Source organism: Nelumbo lutea, chromosome 7, assembly GCF_056320005.1.
Source record: "Nelumbo lutea isolate HS-2025 chromosome 7, American lotus-T2T, whole genome shotgun sequence".
In the NCBI taxonomy this organism is placed as follows: Eukaryota; Viridiplantae; Streptophyta; class Magnoliopsida; order Proteales; family Nelumbonaceae; genus Nelumbo; species Nelumbo lutea.
Window position 1 is genome coordinate 24,240,878 of NC_142690.1, and position 22,594 is coordinate 24,263,471.

The 22,594-nt window shown below is 40.2% G+C and overlaps 1 protein-coding gene across 2 annotated transcripts in view; it reads left to right on the plus strand.

Annotated features, from left to right (window-relative positions):
* Positions 1 to 235: 235 nt before the first annotated feature.
* Positions 236 to 22,594, plus strand: part of LOC148845701 (NF-kappa-B inhibitor-like protein) — a 45,057-nt gene continuing 22,698 nt past the window's right edge. Inside the window, exons 1-2 of one of the 2 annotated variants that reach the window (XM_088954934.1) lie at positions 236 to 581; positions 15,699 to 15,868. In XM_088954934.1, the coding sequence (XP_088811060.1) occupies positions 422 to 581; positions 15,699 to 15,868 (330 nt within the window). In that variant the 5' untranslated portion in view covers positions 236 to 421. The remainder of the gene's footprint in view (positions 582 to 15,698; positions 15,869 to 22,594) is intronic. The other variant, XM_088954935.1, reaches the window with a different exon arrangement.

The window sequence follows — 22,594 nt, forward strand, 5'->3', positions numbered from 1 at the left end:
GTGGCATCCTCCTAAACTTTGGATAATATAGATAAAAGTTGAAAATATTATTGTTAGCATTATTATCAAACAAAACCAATACTATTTTATTAAAAAATGCTTATATGGCAACACCAATTCCAAACAAAAAATACAATTACACATGACCAACACCTACGATGTCAATTTCCAAAGGTGAGTTGTCCATTTCTTAAAAGTTATAACTTATTATTAGGGTACTTTAGGGAGTTTCTCTTTTGTAATTTTAATTTTTAACCTGGCCAAATCGAAGTAGATATATTTTTTTTTTTGTCTTTGGTTGGATAATGCTTCCCCCACCTCCGGTCCGCGCTCCTCCCACGGTGAGCTTTTGTAGTTCGAACTTCGAACACTATTCATACCATGAGACTTTCAACCTCACGCAGAGGTCGAAAAGTAAAATATGGAGACCCTCTCAAGAGTTTTGTCCTTTAACAGCATTAACTCTGCAGAGCTAACCAATTCAATTCCATTCCTTATTCGAAGAACACCTCCGTGTCATCGTGTTCGTACCCGTTCAAGCAGAACTTCAGGAACTCTAGCTTTCAGAAGCTCTCTCCGAGGTATTTCTTAACTTCCATTACTGGTTTTGAAACAATAAGGAAATTGGGTTCATCTTATTCTGTATGAGCTTCGTTTTCCGTAATTCGAGTTCAGGAACTCTTCTTCTACCGTTGCCAAATTTGGATTTTCTTATTGATTGGATGAAGAACTCATTGTGTAGTTAAATCGACATTGTACTGTTTCATAACTTTAAGATCACATGCGTGATGGGACGGGGTCTCCGTTCTTTTAAAGCAAATGAAAAGCACTCAAATTCTTCAGGAAATGCAGAATTCCAATTCCCAATTCGGTATTCGGCTTATTTTCCCCCCTATGTGCATGTATTTAGTTATAATTGCTATAATTTGAACAGTGAAGTGGATGAAGAATTTGGAAATGTATAAGGTTTTTCTCCGATCACTATTGTAGTTATAAGTTGTTTATCTGTGTACAACTTAATGGCTGTTCGGTAATATACAAGATTTTGTTTTCTTAAAACAAAAACAAAAGCAGCATCTAAAAAAAACAATTGTTTTTATGAAACAACAATTGTATTTGTTTTTATTTTTTCCTTTAAATCATAGAAGATAGAACACCCCCTTAATTTGGGTAGTCTTTCGAAAACATGATGTCTTCTTTGTTTGCACTCCACAAACAAGAGGATCTTGAGTCCTGCTTGCTTTGGTCCTAAAATAGATTTTACTTTACTTGCTGTTTTTTTTTTTTTTTTATGTACAGATTTGATTTGTTACTTTTTCTTTCACTTTCCTTTGAAACATGAAGCTTGGGAGCTTAAGCTCAGGGTTTTTAAAGGGCCTATGCCAATTATTATCCACCGAAATAATTACACTCGACAATATTTATCACCACCATGGTTCACAATTTTGATATCAGTGGACATTTCACCATGAAGAGATGGCAAAATTTCGCCAGTTTCGCTAAGATATTTGGAAAATCTAAAAAATTTAGGTAAAATTTCTAGAAACATGGAATTAATTATTAAACCTTCAAGGAATCATTAGGATAAATATAATTGCACATTTAACTTTTTTTTTTTGGTATTGAATCACAACCTTGTGCCCTACTGTTTAGAAGTTGACTCAAAGTACCCCAAGTTTTCTGAAAATTGACTAAATCCTCCTACTGTTAGCTCCATTAATGGAAAGATGAAAAGAAGACTATTTTACCCATCATTCTTCTTTAAATTTTCAAAACGAAACATTTGAAAAAATTTCGCTCTCCATTATTCTTCAAATGATCAAATTTGCAAACCCAACCTTTAAGTCTCAATTCTCGCTTTCTCTCTCCATTTCCGTGCTTTACAGAAAATGAAAGCTGCAGATAGTCCTTCAAATTTGCAAATCCAATATCTAATTCTCAATTCTGGCCTTCTCTCTCCATCTCCATGCTTTGTTGCAGCAAAACTGAATTGGATGAAGAACTCAAGGAGACGATGGACATTGAGAGAGATGTGAGAAATGAATTCTTGATTTTTCCATTCAGCTTGTACTACTATTCTTTTTTTTTTTTTTTTTGAGAATAAGGTAAAGTAATTCATTAATATCAAAAGCCAAAATACAAATGAGCCTCTGTACAATGAGAAACTGTACAGCAGGAAAGCCGATATCCACAAATTTCCAGTCCTCCAAAAACAAAAAAGACTAGATTCCTTACAAATAGGAAGTCTGAATCAAAAAAGGACATATGCCTATTTTTGAATAGTGATTAACTGCCAACCAGGAGTGTATCATCCCCAAAATTCTGTTAAAAACTTCTTCTTTCGGAGTGTCTTCCTTCAAACAACCTGTTATTTCGTTCACCCCATACTGCCCAAAAAGCTGCTGCAGGAAGGATACTCCAAGCTACCTTTCCAGCCCTGGGTAAACCTTCAAGTGCCCAAGCTGCTATAAATCCCTTCACATCGCCAGAGAAGCACATCTTAACCCCAAACAAATTCAGCACCTTCATCCAAATCCAATGGGTAAAGTCACAGTGAATCAGCAAATAACTAGAAGATTCCACATTTGCCCCACATAAGATGCAGCCCAAATCCTCCACCTCTAAACCTCTTCTAACTAAAATATCTTTTGTTAAAATCTTGTTCACACTGCTGAGTGCTGAGTGCTGACCAAACAAAGAAAGCCAATTTAGAGGGAACAGATCTGCTCCAGATTTTGTCACTTGGGGAGGCACAAGGCTCCTCCCTAGACGAGCTATGGGAGAAGGATTTCACAGAGAAGGTGCCAGATTTCTCAAAGAGCCATTTCCTCTTGTCCTCTCCTACTCCCTTTATCTTTGCTTCTTCCAATACTTGAAATAACCTTACCAAAGAAACCTACTCCCAATCATTTAGATTCCTCCTGAATTGAGGGTTCCAGATACATTGACCATTGTCTTTCCAAGCAATCAGCCACAAGTGCATCCTTGTTTACTGAGATCTGAAATAGATCAGGAAATATATTCATTAAGGGACCCTCACCACACCAGAAATCCTTCCAAAACAGCACCCTGAGGCCATTTCCAACTTCATATTTGATTCCTTTCATAAACTGATGTTGGACTTTTTGAATTGCCTTCCATATAGAGAACCCATAGGATGTTCTGACTTCTTCCGTATCCCACTCTCTTCTCCTCGACCCATATTTGGCCACTATTAATCTTCTCCATAGACTATTTGGTTGTTCATTAAATCTCTATAACCACTTCCCCCGCATGGGTGTGCTGATATTTTTCACAGGCCTGATCCCTAAATCCCCATTCTTATTGGAACTGCAGATCCTTCCCCAGTTGACTAGATGGCATTTTGGCTCTTCCTTCCAACCCCTCCAGAGAAAATCCCTAATATTCTTTTCTAACACAGCTGCCCACCTGGCCGGAATTGGAAATAGGGACAAGTAAAAAACAGGCAGGGACGATAATACACTTCTGATTAGAGTTACTTTGCCCCCTTTGGATAAATATTTAGTTTTCCACAAAGCCATTTTTCTGTTCACTTTCTCTATGATTGGGTCCCAAATAGCTTGTACTACTATTCTGACATTAACTGCATTCGTGATTCCTTCAGCTCTCACCATTTCTTCCCCTCACTTGTACTGGAAACAGAAAGAAAAAATAGCAATACAAAGATAAAACTACAAACATCAAAGCATGGCTGTTAAATTGCATGGCTTCTCTTGAAATTCCTCATTTGTCTCTTTTCTGTTTGCTGTGTTTCCTGATTTCCTCCGTGTTCTTTTGTTTCTTTTTCCCTTGACATTGCATATCTTCCCTTTTGTTTTTCTTAATTGTGATGATATATCTTTTCCATTAAAGAATCAAATACTGAATCTTCATGAAATTTGAGAAACATACATGTAATTCTAGGGTTTGACTTGTTCTTCAAACAAATTGTTCTTGCCTTCAGAGGTGTCCTAAAAGAGTGTTCTTTGGGTTTGTGCACTTACCATGCAAGCAGGTGTCTTCTAAGATTATAGAAATTTCTGTTCACTTCAAGTTAGATTACTATGAATGACAGTTTGCTTCAGGTTAGAGTCATGTGCTGGTATAAATATCCAAAAAATTCCTTCTTGGGCATCGGGGAGGGGGGTCCTCCTTTAGAGCATTAGAATTAGCTACTTGCCATAGGGTATTACTAGATCTTCTTCTGAGAATATCATTTCAAAAATAGAATTCATTGTTATCTGTGTTTGTCTGCATCAATATCAGTGGTGCCATCAACATGATATTTGATAGTAAAAACCCACTTACAGCCTACTGGATCATTCCCTTCAGGCAAATCAACCACTTCCCAAGTGTCATTCTTGTGCAGGGCATCAATTTCTGTTCTCATAGCATCCCTCCATTTTTGAAGGAGAGAGCAAACTATAAGAAAGGTGTTTGGAAATACAGTGTGCAGTACACTTCCTTTTTCTTTTCCTAATAGCAATGGGGATATCAAGGTCTGGGAAGGATGGCTCCAAAGGGGCTGTAACAGTACCTGTTGTCTCTTCTGTAACTGGAAGTGCATGAGGCTCATGTGTTGTAGGGGAAACAATCTACTCATTTCTAGTTTTCTGCCGTTGGTACAACCTGGGATTAAAAAGAGGGCGAAGAGGTAAAGGAGGAGGGATAGGAACACTGGAATGAGAGTGAAATGACTGATCCTCCCTTGACTCATTTGAAGGAGGAAGAGTCTCAACAAAAGACTCAACTGGGACAGGAAGGGGAAGAGCAAACAACTGTGACAAATTCTCCCCCTTTGGACAATGTTTCTCCTGAGAATAACCATAAAAGGAAGAAAGCTTATCAAATGTGACATCCATTGAGACATATCGAGTGCTAGTCTTCGGATCAAAACAACAGTAATCCTTCTGTGTGGGGGAATAACCAAGGAAGATACACTTGTGGGATTTTGGTTCAAATTTATGTCTCTGGACATTTGGGATATGTACATAACAAGTGCAACCAAAGACACGAAGAGGAATAGGAAAAAGATCCTTATCCGGATGAAGAAGATTGAAGGGAGGCTTAAACCCCAAAACCCTGGATGGCATACGGTTAATAAGGTAGGTAGCAGTGAGAACAACATCACCCCAAAATTTTGTAGGGACGTGAGGCAAATAGAATACTTCTTGCGACTTCAACAATATGTCTATTTTTTCTTTCAGCAACACCATTCTGTTCTGGGGTCCTAAAAAGGAGCCTTGGTGAATAACCCCCAAATCAGTGAGATTTTTCTCAAAATATTCTTTTGCATTGTCGGATCTGAAAATTTTAATTTTGGTATCAAACTTGGTTAGGACAAATTCATGGAATTGCCTCACAAGTCTGGGAACTTCATAAAAAATATCCAACTGAATCGAGAAAAGTCATCAATGAACAAGATAAAATATTTGTAGCCACCCATAGAAGGTAAGTGGTAAGGCCCCCATACATAAGAGTGCACAATATGAAAAGGAGAAGAAGATCTTTTATTACTGTAGAGAACACTGAAGTGGGCCCCACAGCTACGGTCCCACTGTGTTCGTAGGGTAGAAGATATTCTAGTCTGCCTAGGGTTAGCTATTGGTCATTTAGTTGTTTCAGTTGTTATTTATTTCAGTCTTTGTTTTACTCTATTTGTTATGTAAAGACTAAGGGCAGATCTGTCCTTTCCATGTAATGAGCATAACCTATAAATATTAATTAAAGTGGCGGCGGCAGAATATGATGCTTCTGCTCCTCCTTTCAACCCTTGTGTTCTACTACTTCTCCCTCTTTCTCTTCTCTCCTCTTTCTTTCTGCTTATCTTCGATCTTGAGATTCATTAGGGTTCAAGACTGATAACAGTCCTGAACTTCTAGTTGGTATCAGAGCTAAGTTCTCTCATGTGAGCCTAGTCCAGCCGACCACATGAGAACCATCTAAGGCTGGAAGACTGAGAAAGCAGAGTTCGTTGACTGGTTCTTGGAGATCTCCAGAGGATTAGCAGCTGTTTGAAGAAGTATCACAGTTGTAGCAAGTTGGTGATCAGGAAGAATCAGAGAAGGCTAGGGTTCGGGTAACCTTGGTAGGCATCGAACTGCATTCTACTGTAAGTTTTTTACTTTCTGAGAGAAGTAACATCAGAAAAGATAGGTTGGACCTATCCAGTAAGGGTGGCCGAACTACTCTAGGGTTTTATCTCTCTATTCTCTAGGGTTTCTCTAGGGTTTTGTCCTATCCCTACGGCAAACCCTAGTATTAGGCCGAAACTTGTGATCTTATTCTTGTGACAAACCCCAGAATTCTCCTCAACATTGATCAGTTTTAGGGTTTCATATTAACCCTAATACAAACCTTATCCGTAAGGCTCTTAGGACTAATTAAAACCTCGAATTTGCTTCAGCATATCAGATTGCCCTTCAAACTGTGTTTCCGTCTTTTTTTGGGGTTTCAAACACTTTTGAAGGGGTGAAAACAGTTCGGACTGTTGCTGTTGTGTGTGGTTATTGATTTCAGATCAGTCTTATATATATTTCATGCACATCTATCGTGAGTACAGATTGGTTCTCTATTGATTTTGTGACTGTTGTTGGTATTTCTAGTGCTGGTTTTGACTGTAGTAACCCTAATATTTGATACTTCTGGTTCTTGACTGAAATGGAGCTTAAGAATCAGGCAGAAGGTAGTTTTGGGAATAGCAGTTATGGTGGTGGTTCTGAGACAAGTTTTCAGATTACAACCGTAAAGTTTGATGGATCAAACTACTTGGAATGGGCCCAATCAGCCATGGTGGCTATTGGGGGAAGGGGCAAAGTAGGGTATCTCTTGGGAGATGTAGCAGAACCTTCCAAGGGAGACCCTACATATACCAAGTGGGTCTAAGAAAACTACTTGGTTATAACATGGCTCTGTAATTCAATGCAGCCCCATATCAGCCGAAATTACTTATGGGCAAAGACAACTAAGGAGATATGGAATGTGATGAAAGAGACTTACTCCCAACCCCTTAATGTTGCCAGAGCATATGAGTTGAAATGTGAGGTGAATGCCCTTAAACAAGGAGAGAAACCGGTGTCGGTCTATTTCTCTAACTTGTAGTCCCTGTGGCATGAGATTGATCACTTAGAGACTCTTGAGTGGGAGAGTCCCAAAGATGCTCAGATACATAGAAAGCACATTGAGACAAACAGAGTGTTTGAGTTTCTGGCAGGACTGAATTCAGAATATGATATTGTGAGGCAACAGATCTTGACCAGAGATAGTGTGACCCTCTCTCAGGCATACTCCTTAGTGCACAGTGAAGAGACCAGGAGGAAAGTCATGATGCAACCTCAGCTGCTTACACCTGCCTTGGTAGCTGTCAAACCCAAAACAGAGGGTGATTCAGAGAGGGACAGAAAGAAGGAAGATAAAAGGGATGTGGTGTGTGAGCATGCAAGAAACCTAAACACACAAAAGAAACATGTTGGAAGCTGCATCCACATTTGGTCCCGGCAAAGTTGAGAAATAAAAGGAGTAATGCTCATGTGGCTACGACTACTGATTCAACATCCTCATCTGGCACGAGAGGCACACCATTAGAGACCTTAGCTGCAGTTCGGGCAGCTCTAATACAATTGGAAAAGGAAGTTGGCAGTTCAGCTCAGTTACTGCAGTCATCATCAGCTCCAGCTACATCGGCCTTTGCACACTCAGGTACTCGAGCCTCAGCCTACCATGCCTCCGCTCCAGGTACTACTGAACCGTGTTGGGTAATAGATTCAGGTGCATCTGACCATATGACCAGCTTGCCCTCTCTGTTTACTACTTATCACTTATCTTCTGGTAGGGATAAAGTATCTATAGCTGATGGCTCTCTTGTCCCTATTTCTGGCAAGGGTGACATCAAACTGTCAGATACTATATCCTTGTCCTCTGTCTTGCATGTTCCTAAACTGGATACTAACCTCCTTTCTGTCAGTAGCATTACCAAACATTTGAACTGCTCAGTAACTTTCTTTCCTGACCGATGTGTTTTTCAGGACATGGAGACGAAAAAGGTGATTGGGACTGTCTGTGAGACGAATGGGATCTATCTGCTCGGGGAGAGTTCTCGTCGGGAAGAGTCAGTGGATAAGAAGTTACTAGTTTCTCAAGTTGTGAGTCCGGTTGTGTTGTGGCATAACCGATTGGGTCATTTATCTTTTCGGTCCTTGAATAGTCTGTTTCCTACTTTGTTTGAGTCTGTTGAGTTATCTCAGTTGAAGTGTGAAAGTTGTGAGTTGGCTAAACATTGTAGAAACTTTTATTCATTGAGTAATAAAAGGAGTAATAGTTCTTTTGATATTGTGCATACTGATGTTTGGGGGCCATATCACATTCCTTCTATGGGGGGGTATAGGTATTTTTTACTATTTGTTGATGACCACACCCGTTTTTCATGGGTTTATCTTATGCGATCACGAGATGAGGTGCCTGTCCTGACCCAAAACTTCCACCAAATGATCCTAACACAATTTGATGCCAGGATAAAAGTACTTAGATCTGATAATGCAAAGGAATACTTTGCTAAGCCATTGGCATTGTACCTCCTTAATCATGGGGTTATCCACCAGAGCACGTGTCCTCATACACCTCAGCAGAATGGGGTTGCAGAGAGGAAGAATAGGGACATCTTGGAGGTGGTTAGAAGTATTATGTTTACCTCCAATGTCCCTATTCGCTTCTGGGGTGATGCTATCCTTACGGCGGTATATCTTATTAATCGGATTCCTTCTCGGGTTCTTGATATGAAACCTCATTTTTCCCTTCTATACCTCAATGAGGAGTTGTTCACTATTCCCCTCAAGACATTTGGTTGTACCTGTTTTGTTCAGCTTCTTGGTCCAAATCACTCCAAGTTTCAACCCAAGGCCTCCAAATGCATCTTTCTTGGTTATGCACAAACTCAAAAGGGTTATTGTTGTTATGATCCTGTCTCAGGGAAGAAGTTTGTATCCATGGATGTCACTTTCTTTGAGGAGACACCCTACTATTATCGGGTCTCTCCTCAGGGGGAGAGTAGTGAGCGTGGAGATTTGGGTTTTTTTCTTCAGGGGGAAGAGTGCAGTGAGGACAGGGTTAATACCTTTGGGGCTGTTCCCTTACCTATTCCAGTTGATGATGAGGGCTGTAGTAGCGAGGGTGGCCAAAGGGATCGGGAGTTGAGAGTCTATCATAGGCGATGCAAGCAGATTGATCCTGGTCATCAGCAGTCCCAGCCAGCTACAATCTCTTCTGCGGCTCCAAGTCCTGATATTACAGTCCCAAGGCCCACAGAGACTCCTTCCATTGTTGCTACCTCACCCTTTGCAGATGACCTTGACCTTCCCATTGCCCTCCGTAAAGGAAAACAACATTGCACCACATCTACATCCCACTGCATCTCCCAGTTTTTGTCCTATGATCGCCTACCTCCCTCCTACAGGTCCTATCTCACCTCTGTTGCTGATGTCCCTATTCCGAGAACAGTGCAAGAAGCCCTATCAGTCTCGGAGTGGAGAGGTGCAATGCAAGTTGAAATGGATGCCCTGTTGAAAAATAATACCTGGGAGCTAGTTGACTTGCCCAAAGGAAAGAAACCAGTTGGATGCGGGTGGGTATTTACTGTGAAGCATAATGCGGATGGTTCCATTGAGAGGTACAAAGCTCGGCTAGTTGCAAAGGGGTTCACTCAAACTTATGGTATAGATTACTTGGAGACATTTGCCCCGGTAGCCAAGATGACCACCATTCGGGTTCTATTATCTCTTGCAGCAAGCTACACTTGGCCTTTGTACCAAATGGATGTTAAGAATGCTTTCCTGAACGGGGACTTGCAGGAAGAGGTCTACATGCAGTTGCCTCCTGGGTTCTATGATACAGAGGCAGGTAAGAAAGTTTGTCGGCTCAATAAGGCTTTGTATGGTTTGAAGCAGTCACCTAGAGCTTGGTTCGACAGATTCAGACTAGCCCTTGGGAAGTTCGGTTATGTACAGGCCCAGTCAGATCATACATTATTCATCAAGAGGGTGGAGTCGTCACTGACACTACTTGCAATTTATGTTGATGATATTGTGGTCACAGGAAACGACAACCATGAGATTGAGTCCCTCAAACAGCTTCTTCATCAAGAGTTTGAGGTGAAAGATCTGGGTACACTACGGTATTTTTTGGGTATTGAGGTTGCTAGATCTAAGCAGGGGATCTTTGTCTCTCAGAGGAAATATGTGTTAGATGTCTTGGCTGAAACTGGAAAGCTAGGTGTCAAACCTGCAGATACACCTATTGAACAGAACCACATGATTAATGCAGAGAGTGGGGAGCTGCTTGAAGACAAAGTTATGTTCCAGCGGTTAGTGGGAAAACTCTTATATCTATGCCATACCCGACCAGACATCAGTTATGCCGTTAGTGTTATCAGTCAGTACATGCATTCTCCTAGAACCACACACCTTCTAGCAGCAGAAAGAATACTAGCATATTTGAAGAGATGCCCGGGTAGAGGTATACTGTTCAAGAACAATGACCACATGAAGGTGGAAGTCTATACAGATGCCGATTGGGCTGGGAGTGTTGATGACAGAAGGTCTATCTCTGGATATTGTGCTCTTGTGGGAGGTAACCTGGTTTCTTAGCGGAGTAAGAAACAAAGTGTTGTCTCTCGATCCAGTACTGAAGCTGAGTATAGGTCAATGGCTAATGGAGTGGCTGAAATTCTTTGGCTGAGATCACTACTTGAGGAGTTGGGCGTTGAGTATGAGAAGCCCCTGATGCTGTATTGTGATAATCAAGCGGCTATTAATATAGCACACAACCCAGTGCAGCATGACAGGACTAAACATATTGAAGTTGATCGACACTTTGTACGAGAGAGGGTCTCATCACAAGAAGTATGTCTCCCATACATCACCTCCAATATGCAACTGGCAGATATCCTTACTAAAGTTGTACCACGGAAAAAGCTAGAGGCAGATCTATCCAAGTTGGGAATGATAAACATTTATTCCCAACTTGAGGGGGAGTGTAGAGAACACTGAAGTGGGCCCCACAGCTACGGTCCCACTGTGTTCGTAGGGTAGAAGATATTCTAGTCTGCCTAGGGTTAGCTATTGGTCATTTAGTTGTTTCAGTTGTTATTTATTTCAGTCTTTGTTTTACTCTATTTGTTATGTAAAGACTAAGGGCAGATCTGTCCTTTCCATGTAATGAGCATAATCTATAAATATTAATTAAAGTGGCGGCGGCAGAATATGATGCTTCTGCTCCTCCTTTCAACCCTTGTGTTCTACTACTTCTTCTCCCTCTTTCTCTTCTCTCCTCTTTCTTTCTGCTTATCTTCGATCTTGAGATTCATTAGGGTTCAAGACTGATAACAGTCCTGAACTTCTAGTATTACTTAGAGGATAATTGTTTCTACAATGTTTTGATAGTTCACACGACTCACAATGAAGATTGGACAAACTAATTCCCTTAAATAGTTCTGGGAATAAATGACTTAATGCAAAAAAAGACAAATGACCCAAACAAAAATGACAAAACATGACTCGACTGATGGACTCTGTAGATGTAGACCCAAAAGCAGTTTTTCCAGGTTGTTCATGGCACTGTCTAGGAGTATCCAACAAGTATATTCCATTCGCCTCAATGCCACTCCCAATCACCTTCTGAGACTCTAGATCCTGAAAGACATAGTAGAAAGGAAAGAAAGTTACATAGCAGTTTAATGACTTAGTTAGGCTACTTACAGATAACAAGTTTGTATTTAGCCTGGGTACATGAAGAGCAGAAGGAAGAACCAAGGAATCTGTAGCCTTGATAGTTCCCTTGCCGGAGATAGGGGCAAGAGAGCCATCGGCTAGGGTGATTTTGTCACGTCCAAGAAGTAAATCATATGAAACAAACAAAGTGGAAAGACTAGTCATATGATCAGAAGCACCATAATCAATAATCCAAGGGATCCTACGATTACCTGAAATGGTTGCATGATTGGCAGAAGCATGTATACCTGAATGAGCAAATGCAGAAGAGGTTGAATTTCCTGGAGGGTTGGAAGAAGAGGTCACGCCCTCTAGGTGACTGATTATCCTCCCAAACTTCTCATATTCTGCCTTCATAACTGCTAACTGCTCACTCGCCGTCATCTCTTCAGTTTGGTATCTATCACTATCTAGACCAACAACAACATTGGCACTCCTTGCCTTCATATTATTAGACTTCTTTTGAAACCGAAGAGGAAGAAGCTCAGGATGCAATTTCCAACACTTGTCTTTAGTGTGTTTTGGTTTTTTACAGTACTCACAGATAATCTCTTTCTTCCCTGAGCTACTTGGAATCCCTGCAACTCCCTTGGGTTTCACTCCCATATTAGCAAAGTGATCATTTAGACCAGCCTCTTTGGACCTAGACAAGTCTTCTGCTTTCTTCACTACTTACCAAGGCATAGGCTTGAGACAGTGAAACACCATCCTTGGATAAAATATTTTGCTTTGTGATGTCATACTCTGGATTCAGCCCCGTCAAGAACTCAAACACCCTATTTCTCTCAATTAGTTTCCTGTAGGTCTCGGCATCATTAGTGGTGTCCCAGGCTACAACTTCTATCAAATCTATTTCTTGCCATAAAAACTTCAGTGTTGAGAAGTATACAACTAGTGGTTTCTCCCCCTGTCTCAAATTCTTCACATCACTTCTCAACTTGTAAACCCTGGCCACATTTAATTTCTGGGAATAGGTTTCAGCAACACTATCCCACATTTCCTTTGCTGAATTCATTGACAAATAGTGCTGACTAATTTGTGGTTGCATTGAGTTCACAAGCCATCCAATAACAGTATAATTTTCTTGCATCCACTTTTCATATGATGGATCATCTTTCGGAGGAGCCTTTCTGCTCCCGAAGATAAAACCCCATTTGCCTTTACTATAGATATGAATTTTTACTGATTGTAACCAAGCTAGATAATTAGTTCCATCCAACTTGACTGTGGTCACAGCCAGTAGAAAGTCTATAGAGGCTCCTGGAACCTGACTGGATTCAGCAACATGCTTGTTTTCAAATTCTGAAGAGTTCATCTTCTTAAATACTTCGAAAATGACTTCTAACAACTTCGAAAACAACAAATGAAGTCAGAACAAAAACTGTGTTGTGAGCCAACCTCTATGCAGCCGTACCAGCAACCTACGTCACACCCGGAAGCTGGGAGAAACAGAGAAAACTCAGCCGCTCCTTGTAGACTTCACAGAACACCAATCCACTTGATTCGATCTTCAAGATGAAGGATGAGAAGGCCTTCAGTCACTAAGCACCCAGGTCAAACTCCCTATGGAGCCCGCAATCAGATTTATCCAGAAAATTAGAGTTTTGGGCAACACACTTGAATCTGCCAAGAGGACGACAAAACCAGTCCCCTTCTCTCCAGAAACCACTAACAACTGGGCTGAAATAGGTTTCTTTAACTATTCATACGATTTAGTTCTCCATACACACTGTGTATGGGAAAAGGAGGTGAAAAGAGGGAAAAACGAGCCTGCTCTGATTCCAGAAAAACAGCCTTTTGAAAGGAAAGGACTGTTTAGAAAGTTGCAAAAATTCAAAAGAAAGTAGCAGAAATCAGATTTCAGGAGGAGAGAAGAAGAAGAAGGTGGCGGCAACTAGGGTTCAAAAAGAGAGTTTCAAACATAATCTCCTCTCTTAGTCCCTTAATTCTATTTCATTGAGTTAAACTTTAGTAATTTACAAAGAGGCCCCTAGTTGGGCAGAAAATTGAAAAAAACATAAGAAAGAATAAAGCCCAGATTAAGGTCCATTACAGCAAAGAACAAAAAAGATAAAAAAGATAAACAGCCTATGGGCCATTCAGCCCATCTTCTCTACATAAAAAAACTTGGGTGGGTACTTTAAGTCAATTTCTGAACAATAGGGGTGAGTAAGTCAATTTCCTAAAACTTAGGGGGTACTTTAAGAGATTTTCCCTTCTCTTTATCTTCCTTTTAGTCTTTTAGCCATCTTCTCTTCATTAAATATGTCAATTACTTGTTGTTTTGACTTTTTTCTTTTGTTACTATATTTTTTATGAATTTGAGAATACTCTTTTGTAGTTATATGCATTTTACCTTTTCTTTTGAGTTATAGTGACTTAGTAAGTGAATAATATCAAAATAGTAAGCCTATTGTCCAATCACCAATTCCTTGCAGTTTTTTAGGAAAATATTTTAAAAATTGTAACGATTTTAATGAAATATTGAAAAGTTTTTAATAATATTTTAAAATTTTAAACCTTAAATATATAGTCTATCAATGAAATCTGAAATATCACCAAATATGGTTTTTTTAGGAAAATATGTTTAAAAATTATAATCTTTAATGAAATATCTAAAAGTTTTTAATAACATTCTAAAATTTTACACCTTAAATATATAATCTATCAATGAAATTTGAAATATCATCAACATTATCAGCCAAAATATCGGAGATAATTGAAAAAAAAAAAAGATTATCAAAAAATTTTGTATCACCACTAAATTTATCCCTCAAAGTAAAAGATGCAGATGTCCTTCCATAACAGGGAAAGGAATCGAAAACATCATTGTCTTGATTAACTCCTTGCCAGAAAATACTTGATATCCCAATTTTCTGAGAAGACCCTTAAAGCTCGAGCTTCTGTAATCAAAGATTCTGTTGGTGTTGATGTTCAATCATATTAGTACAAAATGTGATTTATGTTATATAATTACAGAATAGAAGGCCAAGTGTTGCTTGTGGATGATGATCGATCTAGATAAGGAAATCCCATATTAGAATACCATTACAAAGAACCCATGCTATACAGGATTTCTTTAGTCCTTCTGGGCACAAGTTTTTTTTTTTGAAAGGTAAGATAAGAATTTATTGATTAAGAAAGAAAAGGGTACAACAACTTCCCCCACCGCACTGGAGAAAGAGGGGAGAACTCATTACAGACTCCAAACTGACTGAGAGTAAAGCATCTGAAATACATTTTGATGCTTAAACTCAGGTCTAACTGACAACCAAGATGCAAGCTTACAAACAGATATCTGTATCAAGTCATCCATATTTTTTACTCTGCTACAGAAAATGCGACTGTTTCTTTCAGATCAAATGGTCATAAGAATAACTGTAGGTATGGTCCTCCAGATCAGCTTCCCCTTTCTCTTCAGGCAAGTCAGCTTCCAGCAGCAGAACAGGTCCTTGACAGAACTAGGCATGACCCAGTCAACCCCAGCAGCTTTAAGAAAGTGTACCCAAATCTTCATAGCAAAGTGGCAGCAGAACAGGTCCTTCTGGGCACAAGTTCTTAAGATGTATGAGTAACTTAGATACTGAAGAAAAAATTGTTGGTCCTAGCTATCTGGAGTCTTGGGAGGGGGATTGGATATGGTCCTAAGGATCTAACCTTTGGCATTTTTTTGCACAAAGTAGCCCGCTCTCAGACTTGTTTCAAATTTTTGAAAAAACAAAAAAATTAAATGTGGGGCTATTTAAACTCACCAACAACCAATTCAGTTTCCATTTTTTTCAGGAAACTGAATCTAATCACTCCTTTATAGAATTTGGGCATCTTTAACACCAATCTGTTCATCGCATGGGTCTCTTATAGTTAACCAAGATATAAACTACATATAGCATACCGAGGATTCCTCATCATCTTTTCTTTTTGTTCTTCTGTTTGTACCAGATAATGAAATTGCAAGAGAAGAGGATGTTCTACAAATATTCTTGAAGGAAAGACAGTTGAGTGGAGATTTTATATCAAAAGCTTCTGACATACTCTTGAGAAGTGATATCTTGAATTTTGTTGATTCAGATTCTAGTGTGTTGGAAGAGAATCCTCAACAGTTGGACAAGGTTTGATGTGCATTATGATCTTCATTAAGTTGAGTTGTTTTTTTTAAGGCTTTCTGGTTTGTGTTGACTATATTAACACTTCCACTCACAAAGATGTATTTTAATCTAGATTGCAACACTTTAACTCTTAAAGCCATTTTTTTCTAGAATGTTATATATGGCATCTTATTCCTGTGTAAGCTATACAAACATTATGACCTATTTGAAAAATGATGGAGATTTTTGAAATAGTATACAGAAGTTTCTTCGGAAGACCAATAATATAGAAATGCCATAGTAAGCCTCATAATAGAGCCTCTTTCCATTGCATTCTGGGTAATTTGCTATGTGTTGCCTACTTTGTGCTCAAGACTTGCCATTATATGTGTACTATTGTGTACTATCTAGCAAACTAAAAAGAATGACAACTGTTTAACCATCTGATATCCATTTTTTCCAGAGCCATCTAGGAGTTGTAAACTGGTAATATTCAACCATTTTCAATTTCCAAACATATATGACAAAACCAAAGCACCATATTTCAAGTTGCTTTTGCCCAGTGTTTTACATGTGTGCCTAGGCTCATGGGTAAGTCTCATTTTTTTGGGTGCTTCTTACCTCAACAGAAGTGTGCCTTGCCTGGGCTGACATGCAATACTCATTTTGTTAGGTATTTCTCACCTCAACCCAAGTATGCATTTCCTGGGTTTGATTTGCATGTTCTTTGTTTGTTTGCTTGTTTTTTCCAAATTAGTATGTTGCTTCTTTTAGGCAGCACTTTGCTTCTCAGGCTCTGGGAATACCTCATGCATTAGTTGCGCTTCTTGCTCTCTATGGTGGCATTCACTCAATAATGACCCCAGTTATCTGAATATAGCAGAGTTAATATATGTGGTAGATCCTGTAGCTCCAGATCTATGTTTTTTCCTTTTCTGAAATTAAGCATCCTGACAGTACTTCAGTTAAGTCTTTGGACAGTTAAATGTAATTTCCAACTTCTATCTTAATGAGCCCTGCTTTTCAACCTTCTAGAAGTATATATTCAGTGGTTCATAATGACAATCAATATTGTTGGAATAATGTTGGAATAACTTAGTTGCAGTTGTTAGGGCCTGTTTATCCAAGTTAAAGTGTTTTTTATTTCATTTTTTATTTCTGTTATGTCTGTTATTGTACTTGGGGGCACAAGGGTCTTTTCCCTTATTATTTTCTGTCGCCCTATATATATTAAATAAACACTGGCGCCGCCAGTACTGTTGCATTGCAAACCCTCTCTTTTCTCCTCTCTTCTCTTCTCTCCTCTTTCACCTATCTCTGGCCGGCTACACTGTCAAGATGGTATCAGAGCAGGAATACTGATTAAAAGAGAGCAGACCAATAAAGCCTACTATCAAGAGAAGATCGATCAACCCAAAGAATAGGTCGAACAAACTAGCAGAAAGGAAATCTGATTCTGGACTACAGAATAGCTACGACTGGTACAGTTCTCCCTCTATTTTTCTCCTCTTTACTCTCCTTGATCATGGGCCGAGTGAAAACCCTATGAATCTGGGGCGGCTGAATGCTGTCGAACCTGTGCAACCCTAGTTGTCTTGGATCGTGTGATCCTGTTGGTGTGTTAAGACACCTGTAGGTCAATGCTGACCTGTCTTCTCAATGGTTTGAGTTGACTATAAGCAAGAAGGATCTCTCCTGCTGATTAGTGGCCGTTAGCCATTCTAGAATTCTGATAGGCAGGTCTGAAACTGCCAAATATTACCTCAGTTTTGTCTAGAATTTGGTACGGTTTGTGCACAATCTGGTTGGTAAACCCTAGTGTGTGGGTGTGAACTGAGTGGACCATTGCTTTGTGGAGTAAGGAGGGGTCCTAAATCCGGTGTGTGGGACTGAGTAACTGCTTGACCATGTCGACTGAGAATTCTGCTACTTCAGAAATCTCAGGGAGCCACAATGGAGTGAGTGGGGGAATGGATATGAGCTTTCCCATGGCTGTCATTCCCTTTGATGGTCTGAATTACCTTGAGTGGTCTAGGGGGATAAAACTCTACATCACTGCTAGGGGGCGAATAGGATACATCAATGGGAGAGTAAAGGAACCAAAGTATGGAAGTGCTGAGCATGATAGGTGGGACCAAGAGAACAGTATGGTGATGTCTTGGCTCTTGGTTTCAATGCTGCCACAAGTAAGGAAGACCTTTATGTGGGCTGAAACTGCTTGTGAGATATGGGAACAAGCAAAGTCCACTTATTCAGAACAGAGACACTATGCCAAGATATATCAACTACAAGCTGAATCTTCTACTTGCAAGCAGGGGGAGAGGAGTCTCTCGATGTACTATTATGATTTCACATCAATATGGAAAGAACTTGATCACTATCAGAACGTGAATTGGAAGTGTGATGAAGATGCAAAAGCTTATAAGTCACTTGTATCACAACAACGCGTGTTTGCCTTTCTCCTAGGGCTGAATCAGTCATATGAGTCCATCAGGGTACAGATCTTGGGTAGTAAAGACTTGCCATCAGTCCAGGAGGTGTATGCCTTGGTGCAGTCAGAAGAAAGCAGAAGAAGTGTGATGAATGGTGTAGAAGGGGAGTCAGTTGCCTTAGCAGTCCGGGGAAATTCAGATACAAATGTCGGAGGTGGTTTTAAAAGGGGTGACATACAGAAAAAAAATAGAAGATAAAAGCAAGCTTTGGTGCACTCACTGCCAGAAGACACGACACACTAAAGATACATGCTGGGATCTCCATGGAAAACCTAAATGGGCACAGGATTTGGGTAAGAAGTCAGCACCGGATCAGGGCAAGAAACCAGGCCAGCAGAATCAAAGAAGGTATAACTCAGCTAATCTGGCATCGACAGAGACTAGTCCTTCCGTAACTCAGGAGAGACATCCCGGTTCTGATCCTAAGGAAGATATTATCAATTTCTTCCATGAACATTAGGAATTGTATGGTAGGACTCTCCGCCAGGTGGATTCTGGGCCTACTCCTTCTACCTCATTTGCGTCTACATCAGGTAATGCCACAACCTTCCATATGTCATCTCATACTACTGATTCACCTTGGATATTTGACTCTGGAGCCTCAAATCACATGACCGGTAAGTCAAATTTGTTCCAGACATATAACCTTCTCCCTGGGAGAGATAAGGTAAGATTGGCTGATGGTTCTTTTTCTACCATAGCTGGCCGAGGCATCATATCTCTCCCACTTGGCCTTACTCTTCCAAATGTCCTGCATGTTCCGAAATTACCTATTAATTTGTCGTCCATTAGTAGTATTACTCACTCTTTGAACTGCTCAATCACCTTTTTTCTGTCTTCATGTGTGTTTCAGGATTTGACCTCGAGGAAGACGATTGGTAGAGGAAGCATGGTGGATGGTCTCTACATGTTGGAGAATAATGCTGGTCTAGTGGCGATTGAGTCCACAAGTTCGTCGAGTGAGAGTCAGGCCTATTTATGGCATAGTCGTTTAGGTCATCTTTCTTTTGAATCGTTAAAAGTTATGTTCCAGTTGTTTGAGTCCTTGTCAGTGACTCAGTTACAGTGTCAAATTTGTCAGTTGAGTAAGCATTGTAGAAGCTCTTTACCTTTAAGAAATAAAAGATCTGAATTTCCCTTTCATATTGTTTATTTTGATGTTTGGGGCCCTGTTACTCTATCTACTGCGGCTGGCTATAAGTATTTTGTTACGTTGATTGATGATTATTCTCGATACACTTGGGTTTATCCTATGCGATCTCAAGATGAAGTGCCACAAATTGTGAAAGATTTCCAACGCATGGTGTTCACTCAGTTCAAAACGGAAATTCATATTTTCCAGTCGAACAATGCAAAGGAATATTTCCATAGTGATCTCACGAAGTTCTTTAATTCGAGTGGGTCAATTCAGCGAGGCTCTTGTGCCAGGACACCCCAACAAAATGGTGTGGCTGAACGAAAAAATCGTCATCTACTCGAAGTTGCACGTGGCTTGCTGATTCATATGAATGTGCCAAAACAGTTCTGGATGGATGCAGTATTGTGTGCGACATATATCATCAATCGCATGCCCTCTCGGCTACTAGAGTATAAGGCCCCACATCAGCTCCTGTTCCCTACAGCCCCGTTGTCCACCATTCCGATGCGTGTTTTTGGGTGTCGTTGTTTTGTCCACAACCTCTCACCTACTCATGGTAAACTTGACCCTCGGGCTATTCCTTGTGTTTTTCTTGGTTACCTCTCATTTCAAAAGGGGTATCGTTGCTAAGATCCCATTGCTCGCAAGTACTATGTTTCCATTGATGTCTCATTCTTTGAGAGTCAACCGTTCTTTTTGGTTTCTCCTCAGGGGGAGAGTAGGGTTGAGGAGAAACAGGCGACGACTCAGATTCAACTACCTCCTTTACCCGATCCTCCTCCGTTCTGGGTTTTCCATCGTCGTCATAAGAGCCAATAGAGTTCAAGAGCCGTGGAGCCGAACACTATGCAACCAACATCATCGGATTCACCCGAGGCAGATCCGTCTCATCAACTAGGTACACTTGCTCCCATTGCTCCTTTAAATGTTGATTCACATGTCCCCAATGATCTTAATATTCCTATTGCTAAGAGAAAGGGTGTTAGATCTTGTACCACCAATCATCCTATCTCTAACTTTGTGTCCTATGAGCATGTTTCACCCTCTTATCGTGCCTTCCTCTCCTCTGTGGATAGTGTTCCCATCCCTAAGACCGTGGCAGAAGTTTTGTCAAAACCTGAATGGATAGATGCAATGCAGGAAGAAATTGATGCCTTACATAAAAATGGTACGTGGGAGTTGGTAGATCTTCCTGAAGGGAAGGAACCAATGGGGTGCAAGTGGGTGTTCACAGTGAAACACAAAGCTAATGGAACTGTTGAAAGGTACAAGGCTAGACTGGTAGCAAGAGGCTTCATACAGGTATATGGAGTGGACTATGCAGAGACTTTTGCCCCTGTAGCGAAGATGAACTCCATCCGGATCCTCCTTTCCTTGGCAGCAAATCTTGACTGGGATCTTCACCAATTGGACATCAAGAATGCCTTCCTGAATGGTGACTTGGAAGAGGAGGTGTACATGACCCAACCCCCAGGGTTCTGTGCCAGAGGCAGTGAACAAAAGGTGTGCAGGTTGAAAAAGTCCCTATATGGATTGAAACAATCACCTCGGGCTTAGTTTAGTAAGTTCCATGTAGCAGTCCAACAAATGGGATTCAAACAATGCCAATCAGATCATACCTTGTTTGTAAAAAGAGGTGAAGGTAAAATTGCAACTCTTATTGTGTATGTGGATGACATAGTGATCACAGGAGATTGGGAGGCTGAAATCCAGAGACTAAAAAAATTCTTAGCCACTAAATTTGAGGTGAAGGATCTAGGCCCCTTACGATACTTCCTTGGAATTGAAGTTGCCCGCTCTCACAAGGGCATCTTTATTTCCCAACGGAAGTATGTACTAGATCTATTAGAAGATACATGCAAGTTGGGGGTAAAACCATCTGATTCACCTATTGAACCTAATCACCATCTGGGAGACAGTCAGGGAGAATTTTTGAAAGATGTAAGATGTTCCAGAGACTCGTGGGGAGACTTCTGTATTTGTCTATGACCAGGCCTGATATTGCCTATGCAGTGGGTGTCCTTAGTCAATTCATGCACAACCTGATGACAACCCACTTTGAGGCTGTAGAGAGGATCTTGAGATATCTCAAGAAGTTTTCTGGAGCTGGTTTGTTGTTCCAGAAACACAGTCACTTAAAAGTGGAAGTATATACTGATGCAGATTGGGCAGGAGCAGTCAATGATCGAAAGTCCACCAGTGGTTATTGTGCCTTTGTAGGAGGAAACCTTGTCACATGGAGAAGCAAAAAACAAAGTGTGGTGGCTAGATCCAGTGCTGAAGCAGAGTATAGAGCGATGGCTCATGGGGTTGCGGAAATCATGTGGATAAGAAATCTGTTAGGTGAACTGGGTTTTGCAGTAAACAATCCTACTTCACTCTACTGTGACAATAAAGCAGCCATCAATATTGCTGCTAATCCAGTTCTGCATGATAGGACGAAACACATTGAAGTGGACAAGCATTTTATCAAAGAGAAACTTGAAAGTGGAGAAGTGTGCACACCATATGTCAACTCGGAAGAGGAACTTGCAGATATCTTCACCAAAGGTCTTCATCATGTGCGGCACAAAGATTTGTGTGACAAGTTGGGCATGATTGACATCTATGCTCCAACTTGAGGGGGAGTGTTGGAATAATGTTAGAATAACTTAGTTGCAGTTGTTAGGGCCTGTTTGTCCAAATTAAAGTGTTTTTTATTTCGTTTTTTATTTCTGTTATGTCTGTTATTGTACTCAGGGGCACAAGGGTCTTTTCCCTTGTTATTTTCTGTCGCCCTATATATATTAAATAAACACTGGCGCCGCCAGTACTGTTGCATTGCAAACCCTCTCTTTTCTCCTCTCTTCTCTTCTCTTCTCTTCTCTCCTCTTTCACCTATCTCTGGCCGGCTACACTATCAAGAAATATAATCCCATGGCGAAAATCCTATTAACTGTAACTATTTGCAATTTCAAAATTTAAGCAAAACATTCTGACTTTGTAACTTTCCATGCTTAAAATTTCAGTTGGTATTAGTATTGCTTTTACTAATTTAGTGGTGTACAGAGACTTTGATTACTTTGGATTTTAAGTAGTGTTTCTGTTATCCTTATGAACCTTTTAAATTGATATATGGAT